This window comes from Vigna umbellata, chromosome 1 (genome assembly GCF_029865625.1).
Source record: "Vigna umbellata cultivar VRB3 chromosome 1, Vumbellata_1.0, whole genome shotgun sequence".
NCBI lineage: Eukaryota > Viridiplantae > Streptophyta > Magnoliopsida > Fabales > Fabaceae > Vigna > Vigna umbellata.
Window position 1 is genome coordinate 48,245,497 of NC_142165.1, and position 17,711 is coordinate 48,263,207.

General features: G+C 30.5%; 1 protein-coding gene and 1 pseudogene across 1 annotated transcript; one reads left to right on the plus strand and one right to left on the minus strand.

Moving 5' to 3' along the window:
* The first annotated feature begins 912 nt into the window (after nt 1-912).
* On the plus strand, nt 913-1,692 carry LOC124825029 (ubiquitin domain-containing protein 7SL RNA1-like). Its single transcript, XM_047297566.2, has one exon. The coding sequence runs from the start codon at nt 913-915 to the stop codon at nt 1,690-1,692; it is 780 nt and encodes a 259-aa protein (XP_047153522.1).
* Nucleotides 1,693-7,405: 5,713 nt separating this feature from the next.
* On the minus strand, nt 7,406-8,403 carry LOC148205572 (GATA transcription factor 3-like; annotated as a pseudogene).
* Nucleotides 8,404-17,711: the final 9,308 nt, after the last annotated feature.

The window sequence follows — 17,711 nt, forward strand, 5'->3', positions numbered from 1 at the left end:
ACATATCTACATCGCACTGCAGCCATCTCGACGGTGCACTACAATCAATGCAGCCACCACGACAAGAATGATGCTTATTTTGTGTGTTGGTGAGCTTCGAGAAAGCTTTTTGAAGAATGGGAAGAGCTCCGATAGAGAATACGTCAGATTTCACCTTGTTCACCAATTCCTACAAATGACCCCAAAATGTTTTAGCAAAAACTGAAGATATACTTGAGCTACAAACATTCAATATTCATGAGGTATATTTATTATCTATCCTATTATTAGAAATAGTGGGTCTTGTAGAGAAAGATAGAAAAAGATTAGGGTTTTCTTCTCAAGAGGAACCTCGAGAACAATTTTGAAATCCAAATATATAAAATTTCTTCGCCTTACATTTTCTTAGACTGACCAATAATATAAAAAAATCGATAAAAAAACTAACCAAATAGAAAAATAGAGTTTTAAACTAATTTATTTTATATAAAAGAAAATGAAGAAAGAAATTTTTAAAAGACTTATCTAAAAAATATGCTAATATATATAACAATTTTATAATTATCTTTTGTTGAGAGAATTAATTTTTATAACAGTCTTACAATTTTTTTAAAGTTACATTTATAACAGTTTTTATAACAGTCTTACATTTATAATTATCTTTATTCATCCAAAACTATTAATAATAATAGATTGAAGAGTTCTACATTGAAATGATTAATTTAATTAGGAAGGAAATTAAAAAAATTGTTTGGGTAAACCTGTGAAAATATAAAATTACTTGTATTGTGAATCTAAGCAATAATAGTAAAGTGTGTCAGAATGTTTAGCATTATTTTCCTAGTGAAGCTGTTTAAGAAAAGTTGAATGAGTCAGAGAAGTTTACATTTTTAAGCACTTTGATAGGCAGAAGAAGATGCAACATTGGTGGATATGGACGTAGTTTTCGAGCTTCAAAGAGGAAGATCATTCTCCATGGAAATAGGTTATTTTGACACAGTTCAAGAAATCAAAGAGAAGATACAAAAGTATCAAAACATTCCCGTGTCCCAGCAAACACTCATCCTCAATGGCCAATTCCTCCAAGATAACGATGATCCATGGAAGGTCGAAATCCTTCACAACACAAGCATTCAGCTTCAACTTTCCTACGACAAGGACGAGAAGAAGGACCCACTTAATTCTCCACTCACCCAAATCCACCTCAACATGAAAACCGGATCCAAAACACACGTCGTTCCTCTCGAAGTGGACGTCAACGACACCGTTTCCAGGCTTAAGGAGAAGATCCGCGAGATTGAAAACGTCTCTGTGCCTGTTAACAGGTTGGTTTTGCATGCAACAACCGGTGCAGAGCTCCATGATCATCAACTGTTGCGAGATTGTGATGTTTCGGATAACAGTGAGATCGAGGTGAGTTATAAGCCGTCGCCCACGGTGTCTCCGGCGTCGAAGAAGTTGAAGGTGATGGTGTTACCTAAAAGTGGTATGAAGAAAGTTGCAGTGGAGGTGAATGCATGTGATAACGTGGGAGAGTTGAGAAAGGAGTTGCAGAAGTTGAATCAGAGGGTTCAGTTTCATTTGCCTCAAGATGGGTATTTTTTCATTTATAAACAGAACGTTATGGATGATGATAGATCGTTCCGCTGGCACCATGTTGTGCATGGTGATACCATTGAAATCTTCAATGGAAGTGTTACGGGAGGATCATGAAATGGAAATATCATGAAATGGAAATACTTTCTCAGTATATTACACAACAAACACATTTGTTTTTCTGATTTTTTTTCAATAGGTTAATCTGTTACTTTTTAGAATAATTTTATGTTGTCTTGTAATTGATCTAGAATTAAAGAAAATGAAAAATAAAACAGTTTTGTCCAGCCTGTTATGGAGTTTTGAGTGTGTGAGAGTCAGGTGCATTGTCTTAGGAATAATCCACGAGCTGAGTAGAGTGTGAAGGTAGGATATAGTGAGTATTCCAGGGGTTGTTCTACAGCTTTGACTGTCAATTAGCACCAGAAATATTGGATGGCTGTGTTTTTTAGAACTTGCCTTTGGAATTAGTAGTGTAGTGGCTGTTTCTGAACTTGGCCTTGGTGCATTGAAGTTTTAGGGCCTAAAACCAGTGATATTCTTTGAACTTGATGTCTTGAAATATTTTGATGCAGCATTGTTTCTGACCTGGTTATGAAGATTTTTTTAGGCTTTAAAATTGTTTAAACGTGTAGTAGTTGATGGTGCAAATTCCATTCTCCATATAGATTGTTTTGATTGGTTAAATCAATGGTGAACTTCTTAAATTAGATGCATGTTTCTGCATTTATTCATGTTAGATTTTTAGTGTGCTGTTGTTGTATTGCTGGTTTGATAAGTTGACACAAAAATCTGGTATGGTGCAGGAAATTCCATTACTTAAAAACAGCTTGGCATGTTATGACTAAAATCAGATTTGATGTAGTGATAATATGGACTACATAATTTTAATTCAGAAATATAGTTTTTGGTAGATGATACATGGTGTGGCTTGAGAAATTGTGGAGAAAATCTGGTTGAAGTGTTATTGCCTAATGAATGAATGTTTTCTGGTTTGCTGGAATGGATTCTCACTGTTCTGTATGAATTACAGGTGCTGTTTTGGCGTGAATTTGGCTATCATATATTTTTGGAATAACATATAAGTTTTGACGCTTATTATATTTATTAATCATACCTTTTGTTTCAAGTTAGCAATTTAACTATTGAAGTATTGAAGTTGAAAATTAGGTTATAATTAACACCTTAATTTTGTCCATGTAAATAAAAAAACTATTATTATTACAACTTATTCTTTTAAATTAATGTTTTGTTGACGTTGTTCAAACTGGTTTAAAACCGGTTGAATTTGATAACTAAGTAAATTTATTACTTTTGTTTTATTCATTCATTCCTTATTTTTAACACTAAGTAGATATACTATTTAGTGTTGATTTCTTCCAGTGAAATTTTTTATAACTAACTAGAAAAGCCACTTAGTATTGAATTCTTCCGTTCCATGAGTAATGAAGATACCATTTTTTTAGATAATAATGTAAAATGTATACATTAAATTACAAAAAAAATTTATCAATATTAATTTTTTTAATAATTATTTAGTATTTAAATATTTTTTTTAAAAATATTTGAGAGTAATTGAACTACTTTATTTTAAAAAATATAATTCAATGTATTTGATTTCTAAGCAAATAAAATTTAAAATCAAATCAATTCAAATTCAATTATAAACTGTGAAATTTTGTTTCAAAAACACAATGCTAATGTTCAACAGGTTAAGAATTCCCTTTTCGTTTCAAAGGTAAAATCGCGATTGGACAAGGACAGATACAAATTATATACTTAATATCGGTTCTGTGCGGGCAGCCGTGGTTACATTACATGAATTTTTTATTCATTCTTCTCTTTGAAGATCTTAGAGATAATAAGGTTTATATATGATTAAATTATTATATACGCTTAAATTATTATATATAAATATGAATAAATCTCCTTTTTTATAATAAAATGTGAGAACAAAAGTGTTATAGCAGTAAGAACTTACCTTGAAAAGTTCCAGTAGGAATTTAATAATACATCCCAAAGTCTTTTTTTTTTCTTTTTTAGAGGAAAATCAAAAGAGAATATTAGTTTCTCTTAAGTTTGTGTTTCTTTAATAATACATCCCAAAGTCTTTTTTTTCTTTTTTAGAGGAAAATCAAAAGAGAATATTAGTTTCTCTTATAAAAGAGAATGTTAGTTTCTTCTTTAAGATTATTCTTATATTTGTTTTCCCTGTGTCCAATAGAAAAGTTATTATTACTTTCTTAGCCTACTATAGGTATTGTTCATTTTATTTTAGTTGCAAGTACTTCTGTTATTACTTTGATATCCAACTTGGAAATTATTTGGTCCATAGTCTACTTCCGTTGTTATAGTAGATAATACTATTAAGAATGAGAAATGCATAAGTTGCTTTTAAAGTCATGACAACAAGATATAAGATAGAGAGGTTGAATGGAATTATTTCGTAAAAAATAAAGATGAAAGCAATTTTGAAAAAGGACATGGTCTAACAACAATTGGAAAAAGACTTGTGAATATTAAATATCAAAGGAAATGAACGAGAATACTATAACAAATTTGCATTTAGCATTAATAGATGTGGTTTTATCCATAACATTACATAAAAGATTACAATGAAGGAGATTTTTGATACTATAATGTACAAAGTTAAGATACTCTTCAAATAGGGGAATCCACATTAGTGACGAACCACATCACCAATTTGAATATGTTATTTTCCCAACTTTCAATGAAAAATTATAGCATAATTGAAAATGAACATGGACAACTTCTAATTTAGAGTTTACTTAATTTGTATAATCAATTTGTCATCAATGTAACAAATTACAACATTGATGGCTACCTATACATTTTGAGGATAATTATTCTTGAAGAAGAATCCAAGTTGAAGAACAAAGTATATGTGGTGGAAGTTCAATGCAAGTTGAGGCTTTGGCGACGATGATAGGTATATCAACAAAATGTGAATCCAGTGGGAGTCAAACCTATGATAGATCAAAATCTCAAAGTAAGAAGCATGTTAAATGTTACCATTGTGACAAGAGGAGACATGTCAAGAAAGATTATTGGCACTGGAAGAATGGAGGAAAGAACTCTAAAGCCTAAAAAACACATGGTTGTGTTAAGTACCTCAAAGAACGAAGATATTTTGGTGAGCGAAATAGTAATTAGCTCTAATGGTGAAAGACTACTACATTATAGGTGTATAGTGGATTCATGTGCAACTTAACACATGACTTCAAACTGAGACTGATTTTATTCTTATCAACCTATCTCAGGTGGACTCGTGTTTATGGGAAATGGTCATGCTTTAGAGATTGATGGAGTTAGTATTATCAAAATAAGAATGTATGATGGTATTGTTTACACAGTTCAAGGGGTACGACATGTGAAGGACTTCAAGAATAATCTATTGTCTAGTGGGTAATTAGATGACCACAAGTGTAAGATCCACACTAAAGGTGGAATCTTAAAGGTGGTGGAAGGGAATTTGGTAGTGATGAAAACAGAGAAGATCATGGCGAATCTGTACGTGCTTATGGGAGATATGTTGCAAGAAGTTAATGCAATAATTGTCTTAACAAGTCAAGAAGAAGCGGTGATGATGTGACATCATAGACTTGAGAATATGTTAGAGTAAGGTATGTAAATCCTTGCAAAATGTAATCTCTTACTCAAACTCAATAAGGTTGACTTACTTTTTTGCAAGCACCGTGTGACGCAAGCAACATAAAATGAAGTTTGTTAGAGTGGATACTAAAAGTAAACACATATAGACTTGATTGATTCTGATGTGTGGAATCACTAAAGTTAATCTTAGGAGAGACAAAGTATTTTGTGTCGATTGATGATTACTCTTAGGAATTAAGAGGTCGTAAAAGTGGTGTTCAAGGAATTTGAAGCACGAGTAACACTTGAAATTGGAAAAAGAATTAAGTGCTTGGGTTATGCTAACCATGTGAAGGGGTATCGCCTATGGGATCCCACTGTCCACAAGGCTATTGTTAGTAAGGATGTAAGGATGTAATGATGTTCCAACTAAAAGGCTCTAAAGAACGAGAAAACTTGGTTTACAGATTGAACAAATATCTTTATAGTTTAAAGAGGGAACCTAGGTGTTCGTACATATTCAATTCCTTCATCATTAGTCTTAATTACAATAGACTGATTTCAAACCATTACTTATTGCAATAGGTTTGGTGAAGATGATTTTATCATTTTATTGTTGTGTGTGGATGACATGTTGGAGGTAAATCCCAACAAAGCTCGAATATAAGAATTGAAGGCACAATTAGCTAAAAAGCTTCATAAGAAGGACTTAGGACCAACAAACAAGATTTTATGGATTCAGATTCATCGAAATAGAAAGGATAGAAAGATTTGGATTTCTGAAAAGAATTACTTACTGAAAATCTATCATACTTCCTATTAATTATGAGTTATCCTCAAGTATGATTCCTAACAATGAAGTCGGGTGGATAGAATAAAGAGATTCTTGAGTACTTATGCATCGATGGTGGGGAACCTTATGTATGTTATAATTTATACAAAACTAGACATTGCACAAGTACTGAGAGTTGTTAGTAGGTTTTTGACAAATCTTGATGGAAAATATTGAAGTATTGTTAATGGAATCCTTAGATACATAAAAGAAATCTTAGGTATTGTAACATAAACACAATGACACAAAAATAAGACATGATGTGAAGATTTAATAAATTTCATTAAAATCTTCAAATGGAAGAACGTTAGAAGAGAAGTCTCACATTGGTGAGAATTTATCTTGAGAAGTTTCACATAGGTGAAAACTTACTTTGGAACTTAATTACTTTTCATAAGTTTGAATATATTCCAAAGTCTCTTCATTATTTTATTTTATTTTACTTTATTATTTGAAAGAACAATTACAAGATAATTTTAGCTTTTCTTTAAAGAGAGAATTTTAGTTTCTCCTTTAAAGTGAGAGATTACCATTGTTTCTCCTTGAAATAACTTTAAAAAAAATATTATTTGCTTGTTCCTTTTATTTTTGTTTTTTATTTTAGTTGAGTACTTGTATAGTCTCTTATACTTGTCATAACATTAATTTTTTAAAATATTTAATATATTACACTATCCTTATTATTTAATCTCATATTCAAAGATTATATGTTTCACAGAAATAAAGATGAAGTAAATATTTTACGTCAATTAAAAATAAAATCAAATTAATATATTAATAAATATAAATTTTCGTGTTTAATAATTTTATAAAATTAAATTAAATTTAAAATATCGCCTGAGTGCACTTTGGCAACCCCATCCAATTTAATCACAATCCTTTCTGGCAGCCAGCCCTCATTGGTTTTTACCTATTATGTAATCAATTCTTCACAAAAAATGTTAGTATTTTATTCTAATCAGTAGGTGATCTGCTATGCCTCTGATATCCATCAACTCTTCCCTCTACATAGCTCCTAATTCCCCTTTTCAAACCTATTTCAACAATTTCTTACACTCAATTGGGCATTCTCGTACTATCAATTTTATGTCTCCTCCAAGCCTATTTAACACTTAATACTATGCACCAATCATTTCCCTCCATAACACTTATAAGTATCTATCACAGAGATAAAGTTCTGATAGAATGCGATAAAATCCTGTACTTTATATAGATTAATCTAAAGACTGGGTACGTCCAAAGAGTTTAGTTGTGAAGTTCTACTTTTATATTGAAGCTTTCTGTTAATTATTACAATCATACACTATCATACTTATTCAAATTATCTCATAACACAACATACAAATCACAGGAACATCGTTCAAGGCTTGAATGTTTATACAAATGTTTGAATTCGACAAGTTCAATATAAAAAAAAACAGGCCCTTTAGATTATATTGCAGTCTCAAGCCACAATTTAACACGTTCATGGCCTTCTATGCAGAGAAATTTATTTAAGAATAACACATCCTATGCCTATTTCAGTACTAGGTATGAAGTTATTTGCGTTATTCAACAATAGAACTTCTTCCGAGGATGTCTCATTTGGGTTCCTGTGATTTCTTGACATCTTAAGCAGTCGTATATGGAATCTCTCCAATGGTGTTATCTCCTTGTACACCACTTCCGAACGTTTCTTTGTAGGAATCTTAGTACTCCATAGACGTCCACTTTTCTCAGCTGACAAAAATTACTAACAACTGTCAGAAATATAGATAAAAATACATTCCAAACTAAGTATGAATCTCTGCATCTGTAACATAAATAGATTGAACCAACAAGAAGATTTTTTTCTACCCTTTTTATATTTATATTTATCAAAAAACTCAGGTTGAAAATTCTTGGGCAGATAGTCCTCAAGACCAATGCTTCCTCGTTTCTTATACCTAGATCCACATGCATTGCACAACACTGGCTTGTCTTCTGGTCCATTACGCCAAAGTGGGGTAACTGATGAAACCATACATAGATGTCGGGAACAAAATTTTTCAGACAGAATAATTTCAGTAACATAATAATGTCGTTGATTTGTTTGTCTATTCAGACATGACAGTTTTGAACTGCTTTCATTGTACATAGTGTGTTTGCATAATTACTCAAATGAAAATACTAGTGTATTTATTTTATATTAGATATTAAAAAATAAAAATAAAAAGAATAAGAACGTATATAGTTTGTCTGTGTATTCTTTTATAAAAAATTATATAAAATAATTTTATTTCATGGTGTTAAAACTCAGTCTCATGTCTACTAGAAGAAGAAATAACAGAAGAAAAAAGTTCTAAACAAGAAGAAGACTTACCATCAATTCCACAATGGAAGCATGGACCAAGCTTTTTCCCCATATGTGTAAAGTTCCTATAAAAGTATTAAATCCAGAAAAACCCTAAGATAAGATCTATAAAAACTTAAAGTTTGTGTTCCAGAATTGAAGTTGTAGAGGAAGGAAGAAAGAGAGAGAAAAAATCAGTGAACTTTCTCAATATTCCCAATTTTTGTGTCTGAGTTTGTTCTTCTGTTTCCATTTCTTGTAATCTTAATCACTTGCTCTACACTCTTGCATTTAAGTTTTGTTGGTATGTAATTAAGTCTTAAACACGTTTAAATTCACATGTTCTACAAATGTCTATCTGTATCATCAGATCATATAGGTACAAAAACATGCTAGCGTTACTTTTCAAAACCTATTCAATATAAACTTCAAAAAAATTATGACATAAAAGAGAGGGATAAAGGTGGGGTTGAGTTTTATAAGTCTGAAAAGTTTGTGAGAATGCTGCTTGTGTTTTCTTGATAGAAATCCATGGAAAATAGTTAATTTAATAATATATAAAAACATATATTAAGTGGATGGGGAAATTAAAAAGAAAAACAAAATTAATACATATACACGTAAAATAGAACTAAATCACCCACTAAAGCGATATTCAACTAATACTATTAATTTAATATTTACTATAAGAATATAAATAGCATATTTTCTTATAGGTATTAAATATTATGCCTATTCTCTATTATATATGTAATAGGTTTTAATAATATTATTAAATGATATATTTATTAATCATAATATATTTAATGAATTTAATGAATGTAACCCTTATAAGTATACTATTTAATTAATGTAATATTTATATAAATATACAAATTAAATGATATTTGTATATTGTAATAAATATTGTATTTATTAAATATAATGTGTGGAAGCGGCTATGTACTTTAAACCTTAATCTTTGCATATATAGTATTGATAATGTAAAAGTAAAAAAGTTAAATTAGCAAAATATTTTCTATAACTAATTTATTTTATCTATACCTCTATTTATAAAGGGGTTTCTCCTTTCTATGTCCATATTTATGTTCTAATTTTATCTTATAAATACAAGTTTTTTAAAATTAAAATCATTATTCTATTAATTTTACTTTTTATGTAACCTTTCTTTAAATTTAATCATTTTTTCAAATGACCGTTTTTTAAATTTTATCATTTTTTAATTATAATTTTCTGTATATATATATATATATATATATATATATATCTATATATATATATATATATATATATATATATATTCACGATCAAAAGAGAGAAATTGTTTTCATATTAATATTACTTAGTGATCTTCTACTAATGTACTAATTTGGAATAATTTATGTATTATTAGTCTATCCAAATGAGTAATTAAACTATAATGATTAATTATTGTGTAAAACTATACTTTTATTTAACGTGATGAAAGAAGATATCATATCAAAACTTAAGAAATTAGAAAAACTCATTGAGTTGACTCAAACTGTACATTTTTTTTTAAAAAGGAATTCTCCCAGTATAATAAAATTAACACTAATCAATTAATAACATTGAATTTGTTTTGCACACCAAATGAGTTGTAAAACTTGTCAATTAATCGTGGACGTTAATTCACTAATATGAGATTTTGAAATAGGCTCTAAAAAGAATTAATTTTTAAATCCAAATCCTAAGTCTTAATCCCTGGCTAAAATTTTAAATTAGAACAATATAAAAGTCAAATTGACCGATACTAGTATTATTTATTTCAATATTTATTTAAATTAATATCAATTAATTTAAAATTAATATTATTTATTTGGATATTTAATGTCAATTCAGTCATCTTCAATATTATTTGCTTTAAATAATTATTTAAGTTTAGATGGCACATTAAATTTAATTTTAATATTTATTTAACTTTGTGTCCCGACAGTCGATGCTGTTTTAATATTTTTTTCTAATATTAATTTAAAATTTATGTCCATAGTCATTTTATAAATATTTAACAGCCTTGAAAAGAGAAGTATTATATATATATATATATATATATATATATATATATATATATATATATATAATCTCTAATATGTAAACCTATATAAATTCATGTCATAGTTTCAAATAATAGATTTATAAAGGTTTAATACATCATTTGGTCTTTAGTTTTGGAGTTTTATTCAAAGTCGTTCTACTTTTAAAAAAGTTTAGTTAGGCTCCATATTTCGTTAAAAAATGTTCAAAATGATTCTTTTGGCTTACGGCGTTAAAAACATAATGGTGCAGTTGCCTCCGTGGCCAAGACTGAATGATGTGTAAAGTTTTTTGCAATACGTGGCACATATGATATATTTGAATGTGTAAATTAAAAAAAAAATATATATATATATATATATATATATATATATATATATATAATACGTTAGCTAGATTTAACGAAATGGGTTAAATCAAATTATTCTTATCTAAGAATCCTATCACGATTTCTGGGTTTAACAATCTGGTGAAACTAGTCTTGTAATCACTGTGGCGTGATGATTCCTTGAAGGTCAAATTTGAAGAGAGTATGTACGTGAGGTAAGTGTTGCTAACCCTAGCCTACTTACTTGATGTTCTTGTTATTGGATTTGGGGTTAGGGTTTGAGGTGGAAATAGAGGGTGAAAAGTAATGGTGGAGAGGAAGTGGATGGTGGAGTGGAGGTGGACAGAGATGGTGGACTGGAGGTGGAAACTAATGGTGGAGAGGAGGTGGATAGTGGAGTGGAGGTGGATGGTGGAGTGGAGGTGGAAACTAATGGTGGAAACTAAGCCAGATATCTTTCATGTGTTTTTCGTTGATATCCATTTGGGACTTAAATACACAGTTTTAAATTGAAAAAGGGGCCACATTGCATATTTTTTTACCAAAGGGGAAACTAAATTTAACATTACATATAAACACCTAAACGTAAACATTGAGCTTCGCCTTTACATTACGTGAACACCTACACCTGAACGTAAATATTGAGCTTCACCTTCACATTGTTTCTGTGTTTCTGGTTTGTGCAATTTGCAGGGTGCCCATGGATGCTACTTGCGAACTAGGGTTTCTGCGATTTGGGTATGTTTATGGTTTCCTGCAGCTGTGAATTTTGTTTCTAGGTGTCATGATTGCGATTTTCTTGTTCATATTTGGGTTGGAATTTTTGGTTTGCAAGTTAGGGATTTTGATTTCGTTCTTGCTTAATGGTAGTGAGGCGCAACACTTGGTGGAAATTTTGCCTTGATTACTAGCGACGTAGTTTAGGGTTTCATAGTGGCTAGGGTTTGATTTCTGGGTTTTTTGTTGCTTTTCTCTGCTTCGAATTGTAGGTCTGTGTCGATGGTGATGACGGCGACATGGTGGCCTAAGGGTTTGGTGGTGGCGTGTTTCGTTCTGTGGCAACGACAACAACTAGGGTTTTACAGTGGTGGCACAAGGGTTTCTAGTCTTAGGAAAATTAGGGTTTCACAGTGTCCTCCTATCCTTTTACATTAACATTGCCACATCAATGGGTCACAGTTGTCACGTCATAAAAAATTGGACAAATCATAGTTGTCACATCATTGCATCGTTATGTTTTTAACGTCGTAAGCCAAAATGACCAACTTTAATCGTTTTTAACGAAATATGGGACAATATTGAACTTTTTTAAAAGATAGGACGATTTTGAATATACAACATACCAAACTAAGGATCAAATGTATTAAATCATTTATAAACTATAGTGGACATGTTTCTTATAAATGTAGTGAGTCTATAAGAAACTAAATCTAAAAAAGCTAAAATTTCTTAAAATTATCTCAGCTTTACACGTAAAAGAAAATACTAATTTTTGTAATTCTTACCGCTACCAATCTTAGTATTAGCTACTTTGCCTTCAAAAGAAAGGAGTAAGTTTATCCAAAACGATAATGCTTTGGGTTTATATGGGTTTTCTCATATACCTTACATAACACACAAATTAAGTGATCATCACATATCACAAAATAAGACAATAACAATTTGGTATTAAATTAACCTTTAAATTGTAATTATTAAGAAAACATAAATTGAGCAAAAGAAATAAAGTTTTACTTTAAGTTAACATGTAAAGCCTGATTTCATTTATCATAATTCAAATAAATTTACTCTTCACTTTTTTTTTCTATCATTTTTCATTTTTCTCAAATCTACTCCTTGAAAAAAAAAAACCCTTAATAAACAAAACCTTAATTCCTATTTACAAACTCGACTTACGCCAACAAGAAAGTACAGAACAAGAAAACAAAGAAGGCGCAGCTGCTTAGGCAACAAGTAGAGTAGCAACGTGTTGGGCTCGCATTGGGCCTAGCCATGGAACCACATCACCTACTTTAAAGTAGCACCACGGTTTTGCTAAGTCACCATCCAATATTTGAATGAACGTTTTAAAGTTTTTTATTATTTCTAATTTTCCTTTTGTATATTTTTATCATGGTAAACTTTTAATTATCTAACTTTATCAATTAAAATATTTTTTAATCTATTAAATTCATCACATTATTTATTAACTTTTATAAATTTTAGTCTATTTTTTTCATTTCTTAATATCCTTTCTTTAATCTATATAACTTCACTTACATTTATCTTTCTCTTCAAAATCATTCAATTAATTCATTATTCTAAATCCATCTTCAAATCCAAATACAAACTTAAAGCAATGTTGATCATTTGTATTATGTTACTAATATCTATTAAGAATTTAAGTATAAGTTAAATTTTTTTTATTAAATAGAAAAGGAAAAAATATAAAAGGAAAAATTAAAAAAATATTAGATTAAAGTTTGAGATGAAAATCATATCAAAAATTTTAAGTCATTCCATTAAGAAAATGTTAAAGTAGAATTTTACTGTGAGAAAAGCAAATTTGGTAAAATGAAATTTATTGACATAAGTGACAAATTATAAAATTTTAACTACTAATAAAAATATTTGTTTATAATAAATCTCTCGGTAAAATTTGGTAATAAATTAAAATTTTTATTATTGATGAAAATATCAACCACTAATATGCATCATAGATAATTTAGAATGTTCGTTGTTCTTATTGGAAAAGAGTGTGGATCCTTTAAGGTGACATGGAGAGACTAGATCATTGATCTTGATCTGTGAATAAAATTGGAGGAAGATCCATTTGCAATAGATTCTTTGACGCTCAAGTTAATAAGAGGATAGGAAAATATGAGTATAGAAGAGTATATGAGATTGAAAGTGAGTACTCATTGTGAGAATACGTTATATTTATAGGCAGTTGTGGATCATTAAGGTAATTAGTTGATTGACAAATTATATTATCAGATTTAATGATATTTGTGGCATATTATGGGGTAATATTTTATGATATATTATAGTTGTAATTATTACAAGAATAATATTACAATAATATTATATTTATTTAATATTCTCAAGCTTGGATGGATGGAAAGTATATAAACCCTTGAATTTGGAGCTCTACAAGGTGAGCATCCGAACTTATCTTATAAGTTTACTTCAATATAGTCAAGTTGAAGTGTGTCTATACTTTTTTTGAATTATCCTTGGTTGTGGTGCCGAATTCTGTTCATTTTCAAGTGATGTGGTAATTCATTTTTTAACACACTTTTGACCATTCATTTTTGGTTTGTTATTTTTTGAACAACCTCAAATTGCATTCTCCAACCTTGAACCTTGGTTAGTAGAGTGATGTACTCATGGTATTCAACTATGTTTTTTTAGGGTTGTCCTCGACTTTGTTTAGCCATTTTGAGGAGACTCAAATCAATTTTTCTACCTCGGTTGGTACTATGTAACTCTACCCTACATCGGTAGAGCTCATATTGATTCACTACCTCAATTGATAATGTGTGAGTCCACCTCGGTTAGTAGAACTTCGATTGATTCACTAACTTGGTTGATAGGTTTTCACAATGCACTTCGTCAAGCATCTTATCTGTTCGAGATTCTCGCCAATGATCCCACTTTAACATTAATATAAATGTTTCTAGGGGATGTTGATGACATTCTCGGAAAAATTAAGGCAACCATTTATGTTGATAAACCTGCAATGAATGAAATGTTCTTTCTTTCTGGTATATAATATGTTTCTCATTTTTCTATTTTATTATGCTCACATCGTTATGAGTTTCATCGGTATGCATGTGGTACTTCTCGAAAGGGATCACCTTGTTAGATGAAGCTTCCTTGATCTAGGATGTGCTATGTAGGGATCACAAAGTAAAAGTCTTCCTTGACCAGGTAATTCACAAGAGAGATCATTGTGTTAGATGAAGTTTCCTTGCCCGGGTATTTAGAGGGATAATCAGGTTGGATGAAACTTCCTTGCCCAAGTACTTCTTAGGAGGGATCATCGGGTTAGATGAAGCTTCCTTGCCAAGAATGTGCTAAGTAGTGATCATCAAGTAAAAGCTTCCTTGGCTATATATACCTTAGCAGGGTTTACCTCATGAAATTTCCTTCATCTTAGCTTAAATTATAATAACAAATAATGACTGAAATAACATGATAATATAATTGATTGATGCCTAGTTAAAATATTCTTGGCTAAAATCTTCCTCATCTAGGTTGTTGTGTAACGTTGGGTAATCACGTATTATGATATCTTTTTTCCTTTTGCATTGCTTCATATGAACAAACTATATCTTTAGACTTAGCCTCAAAAGTCTCTCAATTATTTTGGTTTTGATTAGGATGATCTAACATTGCCTTGGTTCTTAGTCTCAACATTTGTAGGTGGTATTATTCTAAACTTGAGATTTATAAAACGAAACCATCATGAATGCAAGCAAACATGCTACTGATAGATTTTTATGTATATCATACAATAATCAAATGGGACATTACTACAACCCTCCTCTTTTATCATAAAATACCTTGATAAATTCTAGTCATAGAAGTTTTCTTCCTATAAGCATGATTCTCACTGATAGTTGAAATTATCATTATTTTTATTTTATTTTTTTTATTTTTTATTGGTATTTTTATTATTACCTTTTAGAGAATTAAGGTTTTTATTTAATAAAATGGAAAATAAAAATATTTGGTTCTTATTTGTGAAAATATTATTTTGATAAGTGAAAATCATTAAGGATTGAAGAATATCTCAACAAAATAAGTTATCAACAAATTGAGTTACTTCAATTACAAAAATCTAATCAGTGGAAATCACTACAAATTGAAGAATTTCTTAATAAATTTAGTTGTCAACATATTTGGTTACTTCCATTAAAAAAATCAAGTGCAAATTTCAGGTCCAGTCCATTTCGAGCAAACTCGTTTAGATCCTACAAATAGGAGGCTTGACAAAGTTAGAAACTACACCACTGTGGCATTGGAAACTAACTCTAAGAGAGATACAACATATGCTAATTATGGAGGCTATAGGGATGACTCATTATTTTTTTCTAGTGTTCATAATATATAGGAGTAACTAACTCCCTTTTCCCAAGGGTTGAATCTTCAATCATTATGCTTTCTACTATTCAATACTTTGTTTTCATTACTATTGTGTTTTATTCTCGATGTTAGCTACATGAATTGATTTATTGAATATACGTGGATATTTGATTATTGGACACAATGTCAAAACCTAAACTAGAATATAGAACAACTAATTAATTGAACATTTAGAAACAAAATTCATCATTAGTCATTCATAACATCGAAATTTTGAACTTATTGCGAACTTATAATAAAAATTGCTAAGACATTAGGGTTTTTATTATTAAAGTTTAGACTAGTTGCTAAGACCTTAGGGCTTGTTACATGTGATGTGAATGTTAAAGTAAGAATAAGAAATATATTGTTTAGTATTTGCCATATTGATTTAATTCATAAAATCTAACCCTATTGAAGTATTTACCATATAGTAATTTCATAAATTTTACTACTTTCTCAGTTTTAAATTTATTTCATACACGTCAATAATTTTCATTCCTTTAAATTTCATACACGTCTCTATAGGAAATTATATATGTACTTATCCACTTTATTACTTGTACAATTTTGTACACTTGCCAATTTTGTATCACTCACATTGTAGTAATACAAACTACGCTTTCTTCTTTCCCTCTTCAACACTTTGAAGCTTGGTCCTCAAAGTCTGAAGTTAATCTTCAACTTCCTTATTATTCTTCTTCATGACTTTGACAACATCGCTGGTCATTCTGAGCTCTACCTCTAAATCTTTTATTTGACTTAGGAGTTGAGAAATCTCTAAATCTTTAGAGGAAAGGGCTTGATTCTTCTTAAGTTCTTTAGGAAGGGACTACTTCTTCTCCAAAAACTTGACATGGGCCTTGCTTAAGTTTTCAATTCTTGCGACTAGACAACAATTGTGCTTTGGAAATAATGAAGGGTGGTCAGGCTACTGAGTCGATTGCATACATCCAACGATCCCGACGATGTCAAACATTGTTGCATCATAGGGTATAGGGAAGCTAGTTCCCCCATGTGTAAGCACCCACCCCAGCATGTTAATATACAATAAAGAGTGAGAATACAACCTAAAGGTGGAAACACGATCAACTCAAGATAATGAGCACTCTTTACTACCATAGTAAATAAGGTCAGTAGAAAAGGAGGGCAAAGGAGCTTTGGGTCACAATGTTGGAGGAGTAATTGAACTACTGAGAAGAACTTGGTATTGTGGGGGATTGACTGGGAAGCCGCCACGATGAATATTGGTATGGTCGAGGTAATCATGCTTGAGGAAGGGATAATTGTGTCTGGTTTAGGGCCGACTTGAATAAAAACACCTTATGGTTAAGGGCGGGCTTGAGAAGAAGCACTTTTCGGTTGAGGGTCGGCGCAACGAGCCTTCAACATCTTTCCTTTTCTTTGTCGAGCTCCCATTAACTTCAATTATTGGAAGGGCCCCCACTCGAGCACGAGCACGAGTAGTATGGAAATCAAACTTTTTACCCATTATCTCTATGAAGCAACAAAGGTTAGCACAATTAAAGTAAAACCAAAAAGGAGATCACGCAGACGTAGGAATCACCCAAGAACATGGTGATAGGGTTCTCGACAAAGGACACACTAAAGAGCACTTTACTACTAACTAGTTGAGGAAGATCTTTCAAAACCATAATGTCCCTCCTCTCCTTGGCTGATAGGTAGTGTTTGACCCTAGATTTAAATTTAATTGGCCTTTGCCAATAGAGAGGAAACCTCAATTTGACATAAAAGAGGATACATTTACTTTTATATGACTCAAAGTAGCTCAACTTGAAAAATTGATTTTTGAATCCTTTATAGGATTAGGTATATATACAGCGAAAAGAGACTCGTATTAGGCCCCATTTTGGAAAACCCACACGACTTCT

What these genes read in the sequence shown, in the direction of transcription:
- LOC124825029 (XM_047297566.2), top strand. Translation starts at nt 913, where the DNA reads ATGGACGTAGTTTTCGAGCTTCAAAGAGGAAGATCATTCTCCATGGAA.